The following is a 20,326-nucleotide window of genomic DNA, read 5'->3' on the forward strand; positions in this document are numbered from 1 at the left end:
GGGGTGGATTAAGGCCTTATACTGTAGGTTATGGCTCATGAGGTAATATGAGATACTGAATTAGGGCTTAGGGAATATGTAGACCATAGACCCTTAAAGACAAAATGATCTCTTTATTGCTCTGAAGCAAATTTTCTGGTGATCCTTTTGGTTAGAAAAGACAAAAAGAGAAAATGATAAAAAGCCTTTTTATTGTCAAGCAGTTAAAACACTGACAATGAAGAAGCAATTCATTCAAGTAAGAATTACTTGTTTGACTAATATGGCACAATGACTTTTGTCTGTGAGTTTCATAGACTGCTAGTCACATTTAATATCCATAATATACGCTGGTTGCATCTCTTTGCTGTACATAAAAAAAAGAAAGAATACTGGTCTATGTTGCATACATTTAAAGAATATTAGCACTATGTCTTATTATACAATATGTCTTGTTGACAAAAATTAAATAATACAAGGACATGGTTTGTAATCAAATATTAACCAGTACTGGGATCGTATAATATTTGTATGTTATTTGAGAATAATGGAGTCATGGGTGCTACTAACAGAAGATTTGAGCAGGAGACCAAAACACTGCATTTAAAGAAAAAAATACCACAGGCACAATTAGTTAAAAAAAAAAAAGAAAAAGAAAAGTCAATTTTCTGCTTTCTAAAGATGCTGGAATAAAATCTGTCATTCGATTTACTTTCTTCTCTTTCACAAACCATGACTTCAACTTATTTTCAGGTCAAGTGCAGATTCAGTGATGTCAATATCTCACCAGTGCTGTACTTCTGTCTATAAAAAGAGTGAAAAAAGATATTACTTCAGATCGGGGCGGTTCTAGACCTTTTTTAGGGTGGCTCCAGCCGCCCTGTCTGTGATCTCAGCCATCCTAAAACTGTAAGTATAATTTTTACTTTCAAAAATCAAAAATAAAAATTACGTTAAAATGCAGGACGTGTCGTCGATGGGAAAGAAAGTTATTTATCAGTTTGATCCAAGAGCGATTTTTTTACTTTGCTTTTACACACGTGCATTGTAGACTTTCAAAAGTGTGTCTTCAGCTGTCTGCTTTATTTGAACGGAGAAGAAGGAGGCATTTATCTACAGTCAGGTCAATAAATATTGGGACATCGACACAATTCTAACATTTTTGGCTCTATACACCACCACAATGGATTTGAAATGAAACGAACAAGTTGTGCTTTAACTGCAGACTGTCAGCTTTAATTTGAGGGCATTTACATCCAAATCAGGTGAACGGTGTAGGAATTACAACAGTTTGCAAATGTGCCTCCCACTTGTTAAGGGACCAAAAGTAATGGGACAGAATAATAATCATAAATCAAACTTTCACTTTTTTTTAATACTTGGTTGCAAATCCTTTACAGTCAATTACAGCCTGAAGTCTGGAACGCATAGACATCACCAGACGCTGGGTTTCATCCCTGGTGATGCTCTGCCAGGCCTCTACTGCAACTGTCTTCAGTTCCTGCTTGTTCTTGGGGCATTTTCCCTTCAGTTTTGTCTTCAGCATGTGAAATGCATGCTCAATCGGATTCAGGTCAGGTGATTGACTTGGCCATTGCATAACATTCCACTTTTTTCCCTTAAAAAACACTTTGGTTGCTTTTGCAGTATACTTTGGGTCATTGTCCATCTGCACTGTGAAGCGCCGTCCAATGAGTTCTGAAGCATTTGGCTGAATATGAGCAGATAATATTGCCCGAAACACTTCAGAATTCATTCTGCTGCTTTTGTCAGCAGTCACATCATCAATAAATACAAGAGAACCAGTTCCATTGGCAGCCATACATGCCCACGCCATGAAACTACCACCACCATGCTTCACTGATGAGGTGGTATGCTTAGGATCATGAGCAATTCCTTTCCTTCTCCATACTCTTCTCTTCCGATCACTCTGGTACAAGTTGATCTTGGTCTCATCTGTCCATAGGATGTTGTTCCAGAACTGTGGAGGCTTTTTTATATGCTGTTTGGCAAACTCTAATCTGGCCTTCCTGTTTTTGAGGCTCACCAATGGTTTACATCTTGTGGTGAACCCTCTGTATTCACGCTGGTGAAGTCTTCTCTTGATTGTTGACTTTGACACACATACACCTACATCCTGGAGAATGTTCTTGATCTGGCCAACTGTTGTGAAGGGTGTTTTCTTCACCAGGGAAAGAATTCGTCGGTCATCCACCACAGTTGTTTTCCGTGGTCTTCCGGGTCTTTTGGTGTTGCTGAGCTCACCGGTGCATTCCTTCTTTTTAAGAATGTTCCAAACAGTTGTTTTGGGCATGCCTAATGTTTTTGCTATCTCTCTGATGGGTTTGTTTTGTTTTTTCAGCCTAATGATGGCTTGCTTCACTGTTAGTGACAGCTCTTCTCATCATGGAGAGTTGACAGCAACAGATTCCAAATGCAAATTGCACACTTGAAATTAACTCTGGACCTTTTATCTGCTCATTGTAATTGGTATAATGAGGGAATAACACACACCTGGCCATGGAACAGCTGAGAAGCCAATTGGCCCATTACTTTTGGTCCCTTAACAAGTGGGAGGTACATATGCAAACTGCTGTAATTCCTACACCGTTCACCTGATTTGGATGTAAATGCCCTCAAATTAAAGCTGACAGTCTGCAGTTAAAGCACAACTTGTTCGTTTCATTTCAAATCCATTGTGGTGGTGTATAGAGCCAAAAATGTTAGAATTGTGTCGATGTCCCAATATTTATGGACCTGACTGTATAACGTTAATCGGCGGAAAGCCGCAAACAATGCAAACAATCCATTCGATACTAAATAAAAAGAACATTTATTGATTTGGTCTTTGTCTTGTGAATATTTGTTTATTAATGACTGTATTCATTGGACACACTGTTTGTAGAGAATGCACACATACATGAACTGATTTGCATCATTACATCATGCGTAAAATTTTGTTGTCCACTTTTGCCATTAAATAATCCCATAACTTTTGGCTTACTATGTAGTCATATAATATATAATATAAAACTCTTCTTGTTTTAAATTCTCACTGAGGGCTAAAACACCCTAAAGATGAAACCCTAGAACCGCCCCTGCTTCAGATGCATAATAATATTGAAATCTTAGTTTGGGTAAAGATTCCTTCAAACATCGTTCATGTGCTGAGAGAAGAAACTAGAAGTGATTTCTTAGGCCTCATTGAATATATGTGTTTACACACTGGTCAAGAATTTAATTGAAATGCTTGGTGTGTGTGGGGAACGGCATGTATTTGTTTTGCCACCAAGGAGAGACTTAACAAAAAGATTAGGTCCATCTTTGGTGACAAAATTAATGGAAAAGCGCACAGAAGGGTCCATTTTATCTGTAAATTTGGCAATTGAGCTCACCAGATGGGGCATCAGACCCAAGAGTCCAAGGGTTGAGGAGTGCGTTCCACTAAGCCAACAGCTGGCCTACTAGTCCTGATGAAATGTCGCTTATCATTTACCCCCTGCAAAAACAAAAATGAAGCACAAATCTAAAACTGCTACAGATTCCCTGTAGACATAAAGCCCTGCAAGATGTTCATATTTATTCTAAGAATTGAACATGACAATATTTCTATTGTTTTACCTTGTGACATATGGTCACTTATAGTATCTTATTACCATAGAACGCTTGCACGATTACCTGGAAGGTTTCCCGTTCTATCATATGGCATGGTCCATCTCCAACTCTGTCACTCTGATCAGTGCAGCAGTATCCATCTACAGAACAAGCATATATGTCTAGGCAAGCAAGCACAGGCTTATATAAATGCTAAATGTATTTAATACACACATGCACACACACTTTACTTATAAGTAGGGCATCATGAGTGTGCATTCTGAAAGCAATCAGGACAAAGCCCAAGGATAGCGCTGACCTTGGTTTTTTTCCATTAAGGGCAGTGTGATGTCATCGTTGCCTAGCTTCGAATTCTTCTGCTTTTTTGGGACTCCAGACACTGTTGGCTGAAGAAATAAACACATCCAACCTTGAAATCCAAGCTAACTGCAAATTTATTGAATTACTTGACAAGCTATTGCTTTTGTACTGAAGTTTTTTTTTCTTCAATATAAATACGTAAAATGATTCAACTTGTGATACCTTAAAGTGAGATTTATTCCAGCCTCCCTTGATCAGTGTGTTCCTTAAGTCTTTGTAGGCCCACACAGTCTGGAGAACATGCAATGCTGCTTTGTTTTCTCTCACAGACTGGCTGTAGAAGTGAAAATGCAAATCGAGATTAAGAGCAGAATCTAATGAACTGTAGAAAACATGACAGGGGCGTTCTGTTATAGGAAAATAATTCACGGCAGGATGGCACCGTACTATGACAAAAAACATTTACAGTTTTTAATAAATTAAATAACAATATTTTATGTGCTTTTTTCCCATTAAAATTTGAATATTGTACCTAAAAATGGCTCAGTGAATATTGCTGTTCTATGAATACTATTAGATAGACACCTTGGAGACATGGCAGGGCATGGACTCACAGGAAAATAATCCATCATCCTACTACCAAATGAACGTTAATTATTTTCAGAAAAGAGCATGTTATGAAGTGTTTTATTGCTTATTCGGGTATATTGTCACATTTAGCATGGTGGAACAACCACAATACAAATTAGTTCCTGTTATCCATTATGCTAAAGCGGCTGTAAACGGCTGCTCTTCACCAGCATCGTTTATCTTTCTTAAACGTAAACTATAAAATTTAATTTGTGTCAAAAGTATCAGCTTGACATTCTGTAGAGAAAGTCCTCTGTCCTCGAGACTGTAAAGCTCTGAAACTGGAGACTCCTTTAAAGGTGAGGTCTCCGTTGTTTGAAAGCCAATGTTGACATATACAATCCCCAAAACAAACACGCCCCTAACCCAAATGGGTCCCACCCCTGTATTGTTAGCTCCGCCCACACATACATACGTAACCCAGGCAACTAATGGAAAGAAACGTGTCTTTAGCATAGCTGAAGTGAAGAACAATACGATTGCAGATAAACAAACAAGCAAAAATGACACACAAGCATAATCATGTAAAGGACAAAGGCATATATTAGTTCTGTGTAACAAAGCAAAACCAACGTTACTCACCTATCGAGAAGGAAAAAAGCGTCTCGGCGTCTTAAGTAAAGTCGGTCACATATTCACAGATTGGAGTTTCCTGAGTCAATAACTCCTGAGCTAAACACTGTTACTACACAAAACGCGGCTGTAGCTGCGTCTCTACATTACTACGATAGAAAAGATGTGTTATTTGTGTAGTAACAGTGTTTAGCTCAGGAGTTATTGACTCGGGAAACTCCAATCTGTGAATATGCGGCCAACTTCCTGCTCCTTCAGTTCTCTCCAGCACTGGAAAGCTGATCCTATATTAACACGTCCTACTTCTTGCCTTATCGTAAGCCTTTCTTCGCTTTCTTTCTTTGTTTTTATCCTCCATGTCAATGTTAAAACCGCTTTCTGCTAATGTCACACATGCGCACTGAACACTCTCTCCGCCCATATTGACAAGACCCGCCCCTTTCTGCTCATTGGCTCCACGTTTGTTTTGATTTTTGTTTAGTTTTTGGCCCAACGCAGTTTTCTGAAGCATTTCTCAAACATTGGAGACCCCACCTTTAATGTCTTTATGTCTACCGTTTTGCTAACCCAAAGACCTTCCAAGTCTGTCAAGGTAGCAGATCAGCTACATACCTTGTCTTGTTTATGGCAACCAGCTTTTGGATCCCCTGACCCTGAATAAGGAAGCGAGCATTCTCCAAGTTGTCAGTGATGATCTCGTGTATGGTGTTGAGGATTGCCACCACTGTGTCCTCTTCCAGGTTTTTGGCAGGTCGTTGCTGGCCGCTGGGCAGATTGCTGACCAGGTCCCTCATGGCGTAGCTCCCTACCAAAATCAAACAGCGAGAACATTGAAAAGCATCAATCACACCATACAGTACAAGAGCAGTGGATTTAAATTTGTGCATTCAAACAGTTTGAATGAATACAAAAATGCTTTTTAAAAACGACAACAGATGATGATTTAAAAGCATGAGACTATCCCTTTTTACTGTCAAGAGCAATTGTAGGCAATCATGTGCCTCTCTTGCATTTTCTATGCAGCGTTCCTGTAAGTTTGTATTTACCAGTGAGGCTATTGTGCCATATGGGGAACCTAGATAGTAGATGTAAATTACAGAGAGAAGATTAAAAGGTACCCGATTGCATACTTACCAATGAGATCTTTGTTTTTATGGTCAATGGCCAGGTTACGGAGGGCTATTGCAATGGCCCTCACCACTTTATCTGCATCTGAATGGAGTAGCTCAACCAGAATAGGCAGGCCTTTCTCTTTACGTACAGTCGCCCAGATGTAATTAGACCACTGAAAAAACAAGAGAGACAGAATAATGAGTTATTAAAACATGCAAAAGTCTCATTTACATCCGTGGGTCTTAGAAGATAATTTAATTTTGTTTTAACACAGGTTCTCATTCAACCAAGAGTTAAAATTCCTCCAAAAATAATTTTGTTCTGTTTTTTTTAAGCGTCCTACTCACAGCCCAGAGTCCTGCAGACAGGTTTTGGAGGGCCCCTGCGGCTGCCTCCAGAGTGTTCTGGTTGTGGCTCAGCTTGAGGAGTGACAAATACAGCCTCACAACCTCCGGCTGGTACAGCAGCTCCAGACCTGCACAGATATACACACTGACACTACATCAAACAGCATAGAATGTTGGCATGAATGATTCATAATCCAACATGTGAACCTCTGAATGAGATGGATGTGAGAGACACTGAGCATGTGCAGTAAACACAGTATACAACAGTTTACCTGATGGTAAAGCACAGAGAAAATCAGATGGAATTTCAAGACCTTATGGCAATATGTATGATGTAAATAATGTCATTAATATGCTATGTGAGCTCCATCTTTGCTGCCCTTGTATAAAGTCTTCCTGCTCTACAGAACCTTCTATCAAACGTATGATGCCCCAGACAAAATAAGCAAAATCCAAAAGGCAGAGTGGCAAGAGACAACCCAAGGCATGTTCCCACAACTACAGATGAATACAGAGCTGAAACTCTTAAGAACTCCTTTTTTTTACAATCCCTCAAGGGTCTTTAACGATTCAACCAGCACAGCAATGAGCCTAGTTTCTGATCCTCTGAACCAAATCTACTTATCTCCTCTGGAGCTTTTCAAAGGACATGTAAGAGTGACTCAAGGGACCATAGTCTCCATTGGTAAAGAAAAGAAAATGCTATTTACCTTTGTCAACATCCATTCAACCCACCCGCTGGTCCCAATTAATCAATAAATATATAAGTTATGCTTTACCTTATTCATGCTGTCAAGTTCCTCTGTGCAACCAACATATTATTTATTTTATTCAAGAACCACTTTGACGTTATCTTGAATGGATGACAAATCTGACGCAGACAAACCTTAATAGCTACCAAGAAAACTAGGATAAAGGAGCGTCTGTGTGGTGACAGGGTGGCAAATAAAAGTACACAGATAACACTTCACCGAATTCGATAACAGACCTTGAGAGATTGCCTGATACCATTTTCTCTGGGATAGTATCAGAAAGGATTTAGATAACAGTATGTTTAGATATTCAAGTGCACCAGTGATACAGTCACTCTTACACTCAGTGACCCAGTTACATAAAATTATACTATGCAACTCCTTAAATATAAAGCGATCCTTTCTCCATCTATATAAAAAGCGATCTCACCAATCTTTTCCGTTTTCATGCAAATGCAAAATCCAGCTTGACGTGTTGACACAAAACACAAGCGTAACACAAGTGTATCGCTGCATCACTGCAATGCTATTTCTCTCGCCTTAAAAATACCTTTCTCTGCATACTTGACACAGCAGCTAAAAAACACTTAATTACCCTCCTACACACAACGAACGCTGTCTTGACTTGGTCTCCATCTCCATTTGGTGCGGAACCCTCTCCTCAGCTTATCTGCGTTTCACTGGTTCACCTCCCTCAAGGCCTCCCTCAGAAGCTTTGTCGTCTTCCTGTGACCCGCCTGCTCTCCTCAGCAAAGCTGCTCCCACACTTTCTCCATCTGCCAACTTAACACACATTTGACTTCAGGCTGAATGCAGGCTAGCACACTACATATGCTGCCTACATCTCCACAAATTAAGCCCTGAATTTAACACACTGCTTAACCTTCGGGTCTGTCTGTTGGCAGTCATGCATTATGTTAAAAAAACGATGCCTTCTCTTAAAAAAAAAAAAAAAAAAAAAAAAGTTTTGCTCTTGAAACATTTTATGGTCCACAAGATGAGAGGATCCACATGGAATATGGATATGAATATTGAATGTTGAATATGATATTATTTGAAGGATGAATCTAAGGTAAATGTGCACCTTTTGTCGGGAGTGTGCGCTTGGGCATATCCAAAGTGCTGTTTGATTTGTCGCTCGGCCCGTGTTTCCGGCCTGAAATGGCAAACCACTATAAGCGTTGCAAAGGTGGTGTGTTTCAAAAAATCTCAAGCATCAAGCATTTCACATTGTCCAAAGCTTGAGTATATGTGTGGGAGGCAATGTGGGTGTTAGAGTGGGAGTGCTGAAAAAAAAAATCAAGAGTATGTGACATGACTGGAAATAAAGCATCAAGGTTTTGCAGCACTGTCTACTGAACACTCAAAGCAAGGCAGGAACAGAAGCGCACTCACACTGATTGAACCACTCCTCTGCAGATGGAGACAGTCGGACCAACAGTGTGAAAGCAAACACATAAAAAAAAAAAAAAAAAGACACGTTCACAATGGCAGAATATATGTTGAAGTGTGACATTACAACAAATAGGATTGTTGAACAGATCCTGTTTCAATATATCATTACAAAACACTTGAGAGCTTTATTGTTATTCTAGTCATATTCCAGTATACAGTAGAAGGAAACATTCTGTGACCTTATGTGGATCATTTGCTCTCCTTGAGGAATGCATAAGGGGATTGTTGGAACTAATATTCAAAGACGTTTAGACGTTTCCATTTAATACCTAACCTTTAGTACTACGTCCACCAAAACAATCGGGCATGTCCTTTTTCTTCTGGTAGCTCCTTGGCTTGGTGGTCTGAATACTTGGGGTGCTGTAAAATTTCTCTGCCCCTGGTACCTCTTTGTGCACATGGTAGGATAGATTACGTAGAATGCAGACGCAGTTCTCGACAGACTGCGAAAAGCAGAAAAGAGACTGAACCAAGTAAGCAGGTTGAAAAAAAATAATATTTGATAGACAGACAGACAGACAGATAGACAGATAGATAGATAGATAGATAGATAGATAGATAGATAGATAGATAGATAGATAGATAGATAGATAGATAGATAGACCAGCCTTTTGATCTCATTTTGTATAGTAGAAAGTTTCCTCATGGGAGTACAGACTTTATATTGCAAGGCGATAAGAAAGTAATATTACAGACACAATATCCAGGTCCAGGTGGATAGATTTCAGTATAGATTTTCATCATGTCTTTGTGGATCATCTTTTTTTTAATCTATTCCTAATCTTTTATTGGGCATCTTGCACTGTTCTTGTGATTTTACCTTGTTATTCATATCCCTCCTAGCCACAGCAGAGTAAAGGGCATGAAGCAGAGCATCCACAAGTCCCTCACAGTCACGCATCTGCTGACGAGCCTCAGCCCCATCTGAGCTCACATTTCTGTAGGGGAAAGTGCTCTTGTAAACTAAATAGCAACACAGAACCATTAATAAGAGAAGATCTCAAAACTACAGCACAATGAACACATCCAGGTATTCGAGGACTGGCACAGCAAACAATAAAAAAAACCTTCATAATATATTAAAACCACAAAAACTACCTTAAACATCCAGATGTGTTCTTGAAAACTGTGGTCCATTCTGGAGCTCCTGGTCTGGATGGATCATTGGGATCTCCTCTTAACCCAGAATGTGGAATGATGATCTCATCAGTTAGTGTCTGAAGCCCATTGTTAATGATGACCATCTTCAGGGGTTCGTGAGATGAGAGATTCCACAGTGTTCCTGGGAGAGTAGATTTATGGTTTTCACTTTTGAGTGATGAACTGAACAAACATGCTCTTTTTATGTACACCTTGATGTCTACAGCACTATCAGCAGCTGAATGATGGGTTTATGCCAAATACAACAAACCTGTAACTAACTCTCGGACTTCCAAGTCATTGGTTTTCCTCAGCAGCCTCAGTAATGTGGGAATTCCATCACTGTTCTTGATGGCAACTTTGTTGAAGTGATCCCTGCCGAAAGAAATATTCCTCAAGGCTCCACAGGCCTTGCGGTAGACCTCTGGCTTGGGGTGGTCCAGCAATCCCACCAATATAGGGATACCATGGAGTTGCCTCACATCCTGCTTCACCTTGTCATTTTCATAACAGAGATGCTGCAGATAAGCGGCGGCATTAGACTTGACAGGGTCCATAGGGTGGCTAAGCATGGCAATGACCTCCCGCAAATTAGGGTCCCTCCACCGAGGGTCTTTGCGAATGGTGTCCAGGCTGACCATGCTGGCACGTTTATGAGGAATCAGCGTCTGCATCCTGTACAGATCCTGTAGGAAGGGATGCGTTAATGGACCAAGGTGATCATCAACTGCAAGATCCAAAGTAGGTCTCAAGGGGAGCGTTCCTCCCATTATTGGATGACTGATTGCAGGGATTCCTGACCTCAGGTCAGTGCCATCCTGATCTCCTTTGGCAGCACCATTGCACAGTGGACCTCCAATTCGACCAAAGCTGTCTCTGTGGAGTGGGAGGGTATAGCAGTTCTCCAAGTAGTTCCTGGTTGGCAGGTTTGTGTAAGAAGGGGGGAATGGGAAACCAAGTGGAATGGTGGCATGATTGTTCAGGTCGACCCGAGGACTTTGAAGAGTGCTATGCCTGACAGGCTGGTCTATGCTTTCAGCAGGAGTGTCAGACGGTGTGTTGGTGTCAGAATTGGGGGTTATTGTAGCAGCCTGAGATGAAATACATTCATCTTCTTTCTCCACTGAGGCATTGGAAGCAAGAATGGTCGGAAATGCCTCTGCTGCAACAGTTATATTTTCCTGAGAAGGAAGAAAAATACAGTGAATAAATTATTCTCTCAATCTTTGATTTTTAATGCATACCCATTGATTTATCAACCCTTTCAATTACTCTTAAATCTATCCATTACATTTTTATAATAAATGAATGGAAGTGTCCTAAATGAAAGACAAGGGATTCTATCTATTATCCTGTTAATTCTGTAACGATTTTCTGCTGTGCTGGCAACAAGAGCTGAATTTATATTTAGCTCAGTACTTGACATGCACAACTTACACAGAAACAATTTTTCACTCAGCTGAAAATTAGTTTAATGTGAACTTTGAAATGAGATTCAGAGGAGCTCCTATTGTGCTTGGTAACTTGCCAGCAGCAGGATGGTTTGATTCTATGAAGTGGATCCTATATATATGGTGAGCAATTTGCTCAAATCTGTTGTGTTATGTTTAAATCTTAGGACATATAAATGTACCACAATATCCACAAAACACACACATACAGGACTGCACATACAAGCACATACTATGAACTAAATATGACCTAGAATCAATACAAATTTTGTTAGAATAAAAGTGACAGTTGAAGACTGTCGAACTGACCGAAGCTTAAATCATCACAGCATGAATTTGAGAAGTTAAGAGTTTTTAATAAATGTAAATCTGTGTTATTTAGTTATTTAGTTTAGTTTATTTAGTTATTTAGTTTAGTTATTTAGTTATTTAGTTATTACTAGTTATTTATAAATCTAGGTTATTTAGATTGGCATCCTTACCTCCAGCTGTTTTGGCACTACTTCCTCATGAGAGCTGGAGGCACTGAGAGGGTTCAACTCAGTGTCAGGGCTGGAGGACTTCTCTGTCCCAATCCCTGAACTCTCATCATTCTGCAGCACCACACCATCCCAATACAATCACAGCATTGCTGAATTAATCACTGCTCTTCATTAACATGACAAGTTCTTAATCAACAATATGATATATCAATTAATGATTGGTATTTTATAGATATTCAATGAATTCTATGTGTTTATGAATTATAGAAACAAAACTATATGAAACTCAGAATGATATACAATCATCATCTACTTTAATAAGAACAGATTTATAAATGCTCATTCAATTGTGCAGCAGCAGTACAATCAATGCAAAATTGGGTCGCAAGCTTTAGATTTAAATGCTCACATGAACGATGGAAATGGTGGAAAAATGCGATCTCAGAGAGGTCAAGGGAGAATGGCCAGACTGGTTCCAGCGGACAGGTTGGCTAAAATAACTCCAAATAAGCACTCTTTATGGCCATGGTGAGTGGAACAGCATTACAGAATGCACACCACATCAAGCCTTGATACTTGTTGAGTCTGTGATCAGTGTCAGTTTGCTCATTTTGTATTCTGTCAGTTTCTAAAAGACACGAACCAGCTCTTGACCTGTATCTTTAAGATTGTATGTATTGTACAGCTGTTACAGAATTGTCTGATTAGATTATTTCATGAATGAACAGTAAAGTTAATGAGTAAATGTATTTCTAGTACAGCGGCCGATAAGTGTATATAACAGCACCGCCTCAGATAGCTAGCTAGCTAACTGGCTAGACAGATACTTAGCTAGCTAGCTAGCTAGCTAGCTAGATAGATAGATAGATAGATACTAACTAAACTAAACAAGACATAAATCATATTCTGACATATCACGTACTACTTTTCACCCAGCAGAAAGTGATTAAGCTAATGGAACAGCACCACATGGCAACGTGCATAAAGCTATCCCTAATCTCCATCATAGCAACTCTTCCATTAACTCACTGCTCAGCCACGGGACCTACGTTAGTCTCCGTGTTCTGTGAGCTTATGTTGGTGGACGTGACTGTGCTCAGGTCAGAGGATGGTGTGTCCGGGATGTCTTCTGCAGAAGGCACCTCTTCAGTCAGCTCTTTGGTCTGCTTCACTGAAGGCAAAGCTACATGATCTTCCGGGCTCTGCTCCTTTGGTCCAAAGACAAAAGTAGAAAAAGTTAAAAGGTGCTTTAGTAATAACAGATGCTGGCCAGAGGAACAGAAGCTAACCTGAGTAAAACGCTGACCTTAGCAGGTCTAAAAGCCGAGGTTTCTTTAAAAGGAATATTTCCAAGCTTTATCTAACTCTTTACGTGGATGTAAGCAAAAAAGATGTCTGAGATCATTAAAGTGTCTCGGAATATATCATGATAAATTCTTAAAAAGGACCTAAGGCAAGTTTGTGAAATGACTCTCATCTCACTGCATGATAACTCACAAACATTCTTCAAAAAAAAAAAGATAAATAAAATGTAATAAATAAATAAATTAAAAAATAAGCACAGCTTCCTCTCAGTACATTTAGGACTAGTGAATAATGCATGAGATTCTTTCAGTCAGAACTTTCTAGACACAACAATCTTTAAATATATTTTGTGTGTGTGTGTGTGTGTGTGTGTGTCGGGGAGAAAGTCCACAAATTGCACAGGAAAATGGTCAATATAGAAACGACCTAGTTTATAAGTACAGTCTTAGATAAAGGTGCTTAATTCGGTGTCTCCAATGACCTGCCTAAGCATATTTACTTTTTTTTTAATTACTACAAAATGTGGAGGATCCTTAGATTAACTATTACAGAGATAAAAATATCTCTTCTTCCCAGGTATAGATGTTTATCATTAAAAAAAAAACCATAAAATCAATATGCTGTGACATAATATGTCTCTGTCTGCACCAGAGATATTGGAATTTATGAAAATCCAAACATAATGTTCTCTCTCTCTCTCTCTCTCTCTCTCTCTCTCTCTCTGTTTACCGTGCGCTTGAAGCGTTCGACACACATACACTCTCACAGAACAACCTGAGAGATTCTCGCCTACACACTCACTAATGGTGGAAAGAACAAAGCAGTTGAAAGTATGGTTAGATTTTATTCAAGTTCATGAAGACAATGTTCTTGCCACACATGCAATAAAACCCTTGCTGCTAATGTAATACTGCCAATGTTGCAGAACATCACGTGGATGTGCTTTGACTACCAGAAACACTGGTATCGAGTTTGCTAGGATAATACTGACATTACTAAGTCTTTATTGAGGAAAACTAAAGTCATTTCAATGGGTTGGGAAGAACTGTACAGTGTGGGGAAGTGAGGATAATTCATTAGCGACTGACGTATTTGAAACATCTGGAATATTTATATAAATACTTATGTAATAGCAGCAGTTTGATGAGGTATTGTACAGTCCAGTGTAGTTCACACAGTCGTACTATAGGTGCTTTATATAGCGTTATAGTAATAAACATTAAACTCAGTTACTGTAGATAGGTATTATCAGAATGAAAAACGTCAAATGAAACCAATGGAGGTCAATTTGAATGTAATTTCTATCTAACTAAATGACCCTGGAAACTCTTTTGATAATCTGTTAAATAGCAGAAAAAAATCATCATACAAACCTCTAGAGCTGATTAAAACCTAGGCTCGAGTCACGAGCTGTTCCTCATGCAATAAAAGCATCATGTCAGAAAATGTAATGGATTTTGATTTATTAGAAATAATCAGAGGTTGAATGGGATGTGAGATAGGAATAGGGTGTAAGATGGATGGGCATTTAATATCCGTCAGACATTCAACGAGGATGCAAAACAGTCAGTAAAAAATCTTGGGAAGAAACGTACATACATTTTATGTTGTTTTCAACGACCAAAGAAACTCTTCTCGCTAAGCTGGAAATGACTGAAATCTCGTTAAAAACACAAGATGAATATTCTCTTTCTTTACAAACACTTGTTTTATTAGATATAATAGTAATGTCTTTTAATGGATAGAAATGGGAAGTGTCCAGATGAGTACATGGTGCTTCATTCAGTACTAGATACTCTATCACATACAGAGGGGATATGGTACATCAGTGGTTAGGTTGTTAGACCATTGATTGGAAGGTCTAAGTTCAATCGTAAGATCGTAGAAGATCGTAGAAGATCGTAAGTTCAAATCCCTGGGCCACCAAGTTGCCACTGGTAATTGTTAACACTTAATTACTCAGCTGTATAAATGAGATAAATGTAAGTTGTTCTGGATAAGGGTGTCTGCCGTAAATGTAAATAATACCTCAGGAATGTTAAATGCTTGAATCTGATTGGTTGACAGATGCAGTTATTTTTCAGTTAATGTAGTTCCAGCCAGCTTTTAACCGCATTACAATTACTGTCCACCACAGCACACAACATAAATAAATAAATATTGATAGGCCTATTTGTTCACAGTGTTTTAACTGATTTATTACTGTAACAAACAAACAAACAAATAAATAAATAAAGACCTATTTGTTCACAGTGTTTTAACTGATTTATTACTGAAATAAATAAATAAATAAATAAATAAATACTGATGAGGGTTAACAGTTTATTACTACAGATGAATAATGAATAAATATTGAGATTTGTACACAGGAATTTCTGTATCATTACTGCATCACACATCCTCTCTCTCGCTCTCTTTCTCTCTCTTTCCCTCTCTCTTACTCACTCTCTTTCTCTCTCTCTCTTACTCACTCTCTTTCTCTCTCTCTCATTCTCTCTCTCTTTCACGCTCACGCTCTCTTTCTCTCTGTCCCTCTCTCTTTCTCTCTCTCTTTCCTTCTCTCTCTCTCTCTCTCTCTCTCTCTCTCTCATACTAGTAATTGCACATCAATGACACGATTCTAACAAATGTCTTAAAGTAAAACATCTAAACAATGCCTTGAGGTGTGGTAACATAAACAGAATAATTGACTCTGGTCTGTTAAATTATTTGGAAAATAATGCAGTACCACCCTGAGTGGGTATTATTATTCTACATGATTCATAGCTTGTCAATTATTTCTTGCATAAATTATTAGTTAGTTGTCTTGTTTTCTTGCAGATAAAGGGAAAAAAAAAACACTTGAGAAGCTCTACACTACCAAACTGATCAGCAGTATCAATAAGAGTAGCAGGTTCTATCATATCTCATCGATTTCCATCCCAGTTCCTTGGCTGCGGTCATATTTCTCACAACGATTAAAGTAATTACCGCACTGTCGAGCTGTTTGTAGCTTCTAGTACAGTTGCTTTGTCTTCAAATCTTAAAGCAATCTCTTTTAAATTACAGTGCATGATGAGACATTTAAGGGAGGCAGCCATGCATTTATAAAAAGGACGGCTGGACTATGAGCATGACAGTGTGGCAACAAACGACTGATTGCTCTGGAAACAAGCATCGGCCCTTCAACAGCACACTGAGCATGCCAATGAGATCCTCTTTCTCTTTGAACTAAACCATTACCATCATATTATGCTAAGCAATGCAACTTGAAGATCCACAGACTGGTGTGACAACAATGATGCAAATAATCATTCCAAGAAAGAAGAAAAGACCTTTGCACACCGCAACACAAGGTCAAGAAAGAAATGTACATGCACCTGTACTCTTCTGATGCCACCGCCATGATCCTTGAACTCTTCTATAAAAGTGTGCTTCCTCTTGCTCAACCTGCCTGATGATATACTTTTGCTTGAAGGTTATATCACAACGCCCAGTGTGGATATGTGACTTTGCATCATATCTGGATACTTAAGGGTTGCTGTTACTGTAATAAAGTCTCCTGTGCTCATCCAGGATTCAAGACATCTTAACCGCTTAACTTTACAGTACACAGCTGTAGAAGAGTAACGAATTATAATTCACCTATCCAGTGTCACCAAGAAGGCGATGGGTTCTCTTTCAAAATTCAAGCTTTCTTACTAATTTAGTCTCAGGGGGTTTTTCCTTGACACTATCACCTCTCCAAATGTATCTAAATCCACATCTGGATTTCTGTAAAGCTGCTTTGTGTCAATGTCTCTTGTTAAAAGTACTATGCTAAAATAATTTAAACAGGATTATGTGTTTCAAGCCAATTTCTATGTGCATTTGTACACAGCACTCACTTATCAAAGTGTAAGGGCATTTGTTGACTTCAGCTTTTGCAAAACAAGTATTTCACAACAACACTTTTATGAGTACTTTAGTGGAGGGTTTGTAAAAAAACAAAAAATAAATAAAATAAAATAAAGAAAGAAAAGAAGAAAAAAAAAAACAAACAAAAACAGAGTCAAAAACCAAATCTTTTTATTTTGTACTTTTGGAGAAAAGGATCTACAGTTATGCATGACTAATGTCAACACATAAAACAGCCTTCAGGGAAAGAATTAAAATTTAAGTAATATTAATAAGGTGCGATGGCCGTAGATTTAAAATTGTATGTTCTCACATTATAAATATCCAAGAATACTTCTATTGTAAGCATGATTTGAGTTATCGGTATTTATGTATCAGAGTTATTTGAACTGATATCTCACATATGTTATAAATGCAGTGAGAAAACCTAAGTTTCTAGGTTTTTAGTATTCCTTCAGTTTCAAGCCGTTCCGAAATTCTCATCACTGATCTCAAACTATGTCAACTTGGAACATCCATGCTTTCAATGCACTTTCACTGTCTGAAATAGAAAGTCTGAAAAAAGGATGGCAAAGTATAGGAGCTTGTCACATGGGATTTGCATTAGAGCCCTCCATACTTTCATGCCCATGGGCCATGGGATTCATGTGATCCTGCAGTCCCCCTTTGCAGAATTAATTCCCAATCCTCCTTTGCATAAGCTTTGTAACACTCCAAAATGTGACACGATTACGGCGCCACTTGTCACCCCCCCTGCAATCTTGTGACACCCTGTAATAGTGCTCCTGCAATCATCTTGAGTAAATGCAGCACTAACTCTATCATCCCCTCATCCTTTTCTCTCTCTCAACTGGCCACGGTGTTCAATCACCCCGTCAAACACACTTATCAGTTTAACTGCACACACCGAGGGACAACACAGTTTAGCGTTCCTAAAGAGCATGACCCGCTCAAGGGCACATCGGAGGCATGCCGGCCATAACGTCTTGTCACAAACCCGAGTCTGAAAGATGAACCGTTCACTGATGACCAAGCCGAGATAAACTGACATACACTGTTTGCATCAACCCAAGCCTCAGCCAGGGCAGCTGTGGACCTTAGCTGATGCATGATAAAGAAGCACCACGTTTTTTGTCCTCCACAGTACATCCATGTGAATATTCTTCGTTTTTAATTTTGCTTATCTTCTCCCTGTAAGCACTGAGAAGCTGAGAAGTTTTTCTGCATGTTGTCAGTTCATCTGGAAAACACACACACACACACACACACACACACACACACACACACACACACACACCTATGCCTCTGCAGTATTGCTTTCTAGTCTTAGCAGGATCCATCATCCCAACAGACCCCCCCCCCCCCGCCCCCCCAGAGCTGAGCAGAGCACCGCCTCAGCATAAAGCTAAAAGCATCTCCTGCACACACACACACACACACACACGCCCTGCAGCCTGAGGATAGTTAATCACGCGCTAAACCCGCATATTTACATCGGCTTGTGGAAAGCTGGCGCGCGCATGTGCGTTTCCCCACAGAAGGTCCCGTTCTCATGCAAAAGGGTGTTTTTACAACTCGTTACAAGATCCATAACCAACTAGAACATCTTGCAAATCGTTGCGTGTTGTGTGTGTGTGTGTGTGTGTGTGCGTGCGTGCATGTGTGTATGCGTGTGTGTGTGTGTGTGTGCGCGCGTCATAGAAAAATCCAGAGATCGGTGATGCGCGCGCGCGCTGGCTCGTTTTTTAAAAGCGGGGAAAGCGGCACATGCGATGCGGGAAAAAGGTCGAAGGAAAACCGTTAAACAGGAAAAAAACTCACCTCTTTCACCTCCGCCGGCATAATGAGAGGCGAGTGGCGTCGGCTGTAGCGAGCTAACGTTTGTCTTTCCTCCTTGTCTGTGTTTCTGTCACCTCTTTAATCCGTTCCGCTCTTCAGGACAGAGTTTTTAAGCGCTAACGGCGCAGGAGAGCGCAGCCATCCTATGTGCGGCTCGTGCGTGCGTCCACACGCGCTCCGATGCGCTCACACATTAGAGTCCTCAGCAACGAATCGGTTCTTTTTGAACGACTCTTTTGAGCGAATTCAAAGTTGTGGCTATTCTGCTTGCTCGTAATTAGACGAAGCGTTTATAGCCCTGATCGTCAAAAAAAAAAAAAAAAAAAACATAGATGAAAAAAAATATATACAGAAATACGAAAAATACAAAAAAATGCATATATGAGCCTGTAGGATCAGGTGACAGGGGTGTGGGCACAAGACCACATCAATCTGTCCTCCATTCACAACCCTCTCAATATTAACTAGGATAAAGACAACACTGTAAAATCATTATGTTTCCTTTTGTACCCAGGGATCTGTAAGAGGTCTGTAATTTAATAAAAGCTATTGTCAATGAACCCATGAGTTGCATGATTGGAAGGTACGAAGGAAACTGGCTCTGAAACCAAACAAAATTCCCTTAGCTCGATTCATTTGAACGGGTTTTGTTCAAAAGAGTCGAATCAGCTAAGTGAGTCGTAAATGTAAGTGTAGTCATTAGTGTAAAAAGAAAGCAGCATCCAACAGAGCTAATGAGAAAGAAGCGTTTCTATGCTAGAAACGTGCATGTGGATTAAACTCTCTTTCTCTGAAGACGTGAAGTAATGAGAGAAGGAGAAGGTGTTTGTGTGCGTGTGTGTGTGTGTGTGAGAGAGAGAGAGAGAGAGAGAGAGAGAGAGAGAGAGACAGAGAGACAGAGAGTGAGGAAGAGAGAGAGAGAGTGAAAAAGAGAGAGACTGAGAGAGAGAGGGAGAGAGAAAGAGACTGAGAGTGAGAAAGAGAGAGAGATAGAAAGAGAGAGACAGAGAGTGAGAAAGAGAGACTGAGGGTGAGAAAGAGAGAGAAAGGGAGAGAGAGACAGAAAGAGACAGAGTGAGAAAGAGTGAGAGAGAAAGAGACTGAGTGTGAGAGAGAGAGAGAAAGAGAGAGCGAGACAGAGATAGCTCAGCTCAAGCTTAGCCTTACCAAACACACATGAGTGAAGGACAGATGAAAGTAAGCCAAGTCAAATCCACAGTCACACTCCAGCTAACCCTCCTCAGTCCATCCCAGAGAAATACTGTCCACTAATTAAAGTCATAGACAACCCTTGGTTATAAGGTCCAAAAATGTATTACTCTGTTCAGCTTAGATGCCAAAATGTTGTGCTCTAGTGAATATATTGGGCTTTTTAGGATGTGTGGAGGTTCTTCGATTGAATTACTGTCTAAATAAATATACCAGAGACAACACTCTCTTTGTACAGTGTCACAGAGCATCACAGGGAT

The 20,326-nt window shown here is 39.6% G+C and overlaps 1 protein-coding gene across 2 annotated transcripts; it reads right to left on the minus strand.

Annotated features, from left to right (window-relative positions):
- Positions 1-257: 257 nt before the first annotated feature.
- Positions 258-19,037, minus strand: arvcfa (ARVCF delta catenin family member a). Of its 2 annotated transcripts, XM_060896500.1 has the most exons (17): positions 18,840-19,037; positions 12,887-13,045; positions 11,838-11,948; positions 10,176-11,085; positions 9,863-10,046; positions 9,585-9,702; positions 9,039-9,207; positions 8,705-8,722; positions 8,394-8,465; positions 6,558-6,685; positions 6,232-6,382; positions 5,710-5,902; positions 4,117-4,228; positions 3,893-3,980; positions 3,658-3,734; positions 3,375-3,478; positions 258-783 (listed from the first exon to the last, which is right to left on the minus strand). In XM_060896500.1, the coding sequence occupies exons 1-16, from the start codon at positions 18,858-18,860 to the stop codon at positions 3,386-3,388; spliced, it is 2,604 nt and encodes an 867-aa protein (XP_060752483.1). In that variant the 5' UTR covers positions 18,861-19,037; the 3' UTR covers positions 258-783; positions 3,375-3,385. The 2 variants fall into 2 exon arrangements, with proteins under 2 accessions (XP_060752483.1, XP_060752484.1); XM_060896501.1 differs by lacking the exon at positions 8,705-8,722.
- Positions 19,038-20,326: the final 1,289 nt, after the last annotated feature.

The sequence above is a fragment of the Tachysurus vachellii genome, chromosome 20, assembly GCF_030014155.1.
Source record: "Tachysurus vachellii isolate PV-2020 chromosome 20, HZAU_Pvac_v1, whole genome shotgun sequence".
In the NCBI taxonomy this organism is placed as follows: domain Eukaryota; kingdom Metazoa; phylum Chordata; class Actinopteri; order Siluriformes; family Bagridae; genus Tachysurus; species Tachysurus vachellii.

What these genes read in the sequence shown, in the direction of transcription:
- arvcfa (XM_060896500.1), bottom strand. Translation starts at nt 18,860, where the DNA reads ATGCCGGCGGAGGTGAAAGAG. An exon ending in GTTGCCATAAACAAGACAAG is followed by an intron (nt 4,229 to 5,709) that starts GTATGTAGCTGA and finishes TCACTTCTACAG; the next exon opens with CCAGTCTGTGAGAGAAAACA. An exon ending in TAGAACGGGAAACCTTCCAG is followed by an intron (nt 3,479 to 3,657) that starts GTAATCGTGCAA and finishes TTGTTTTTGCAG; the next exon opens with GGGGTAAATGATAAGCGACA.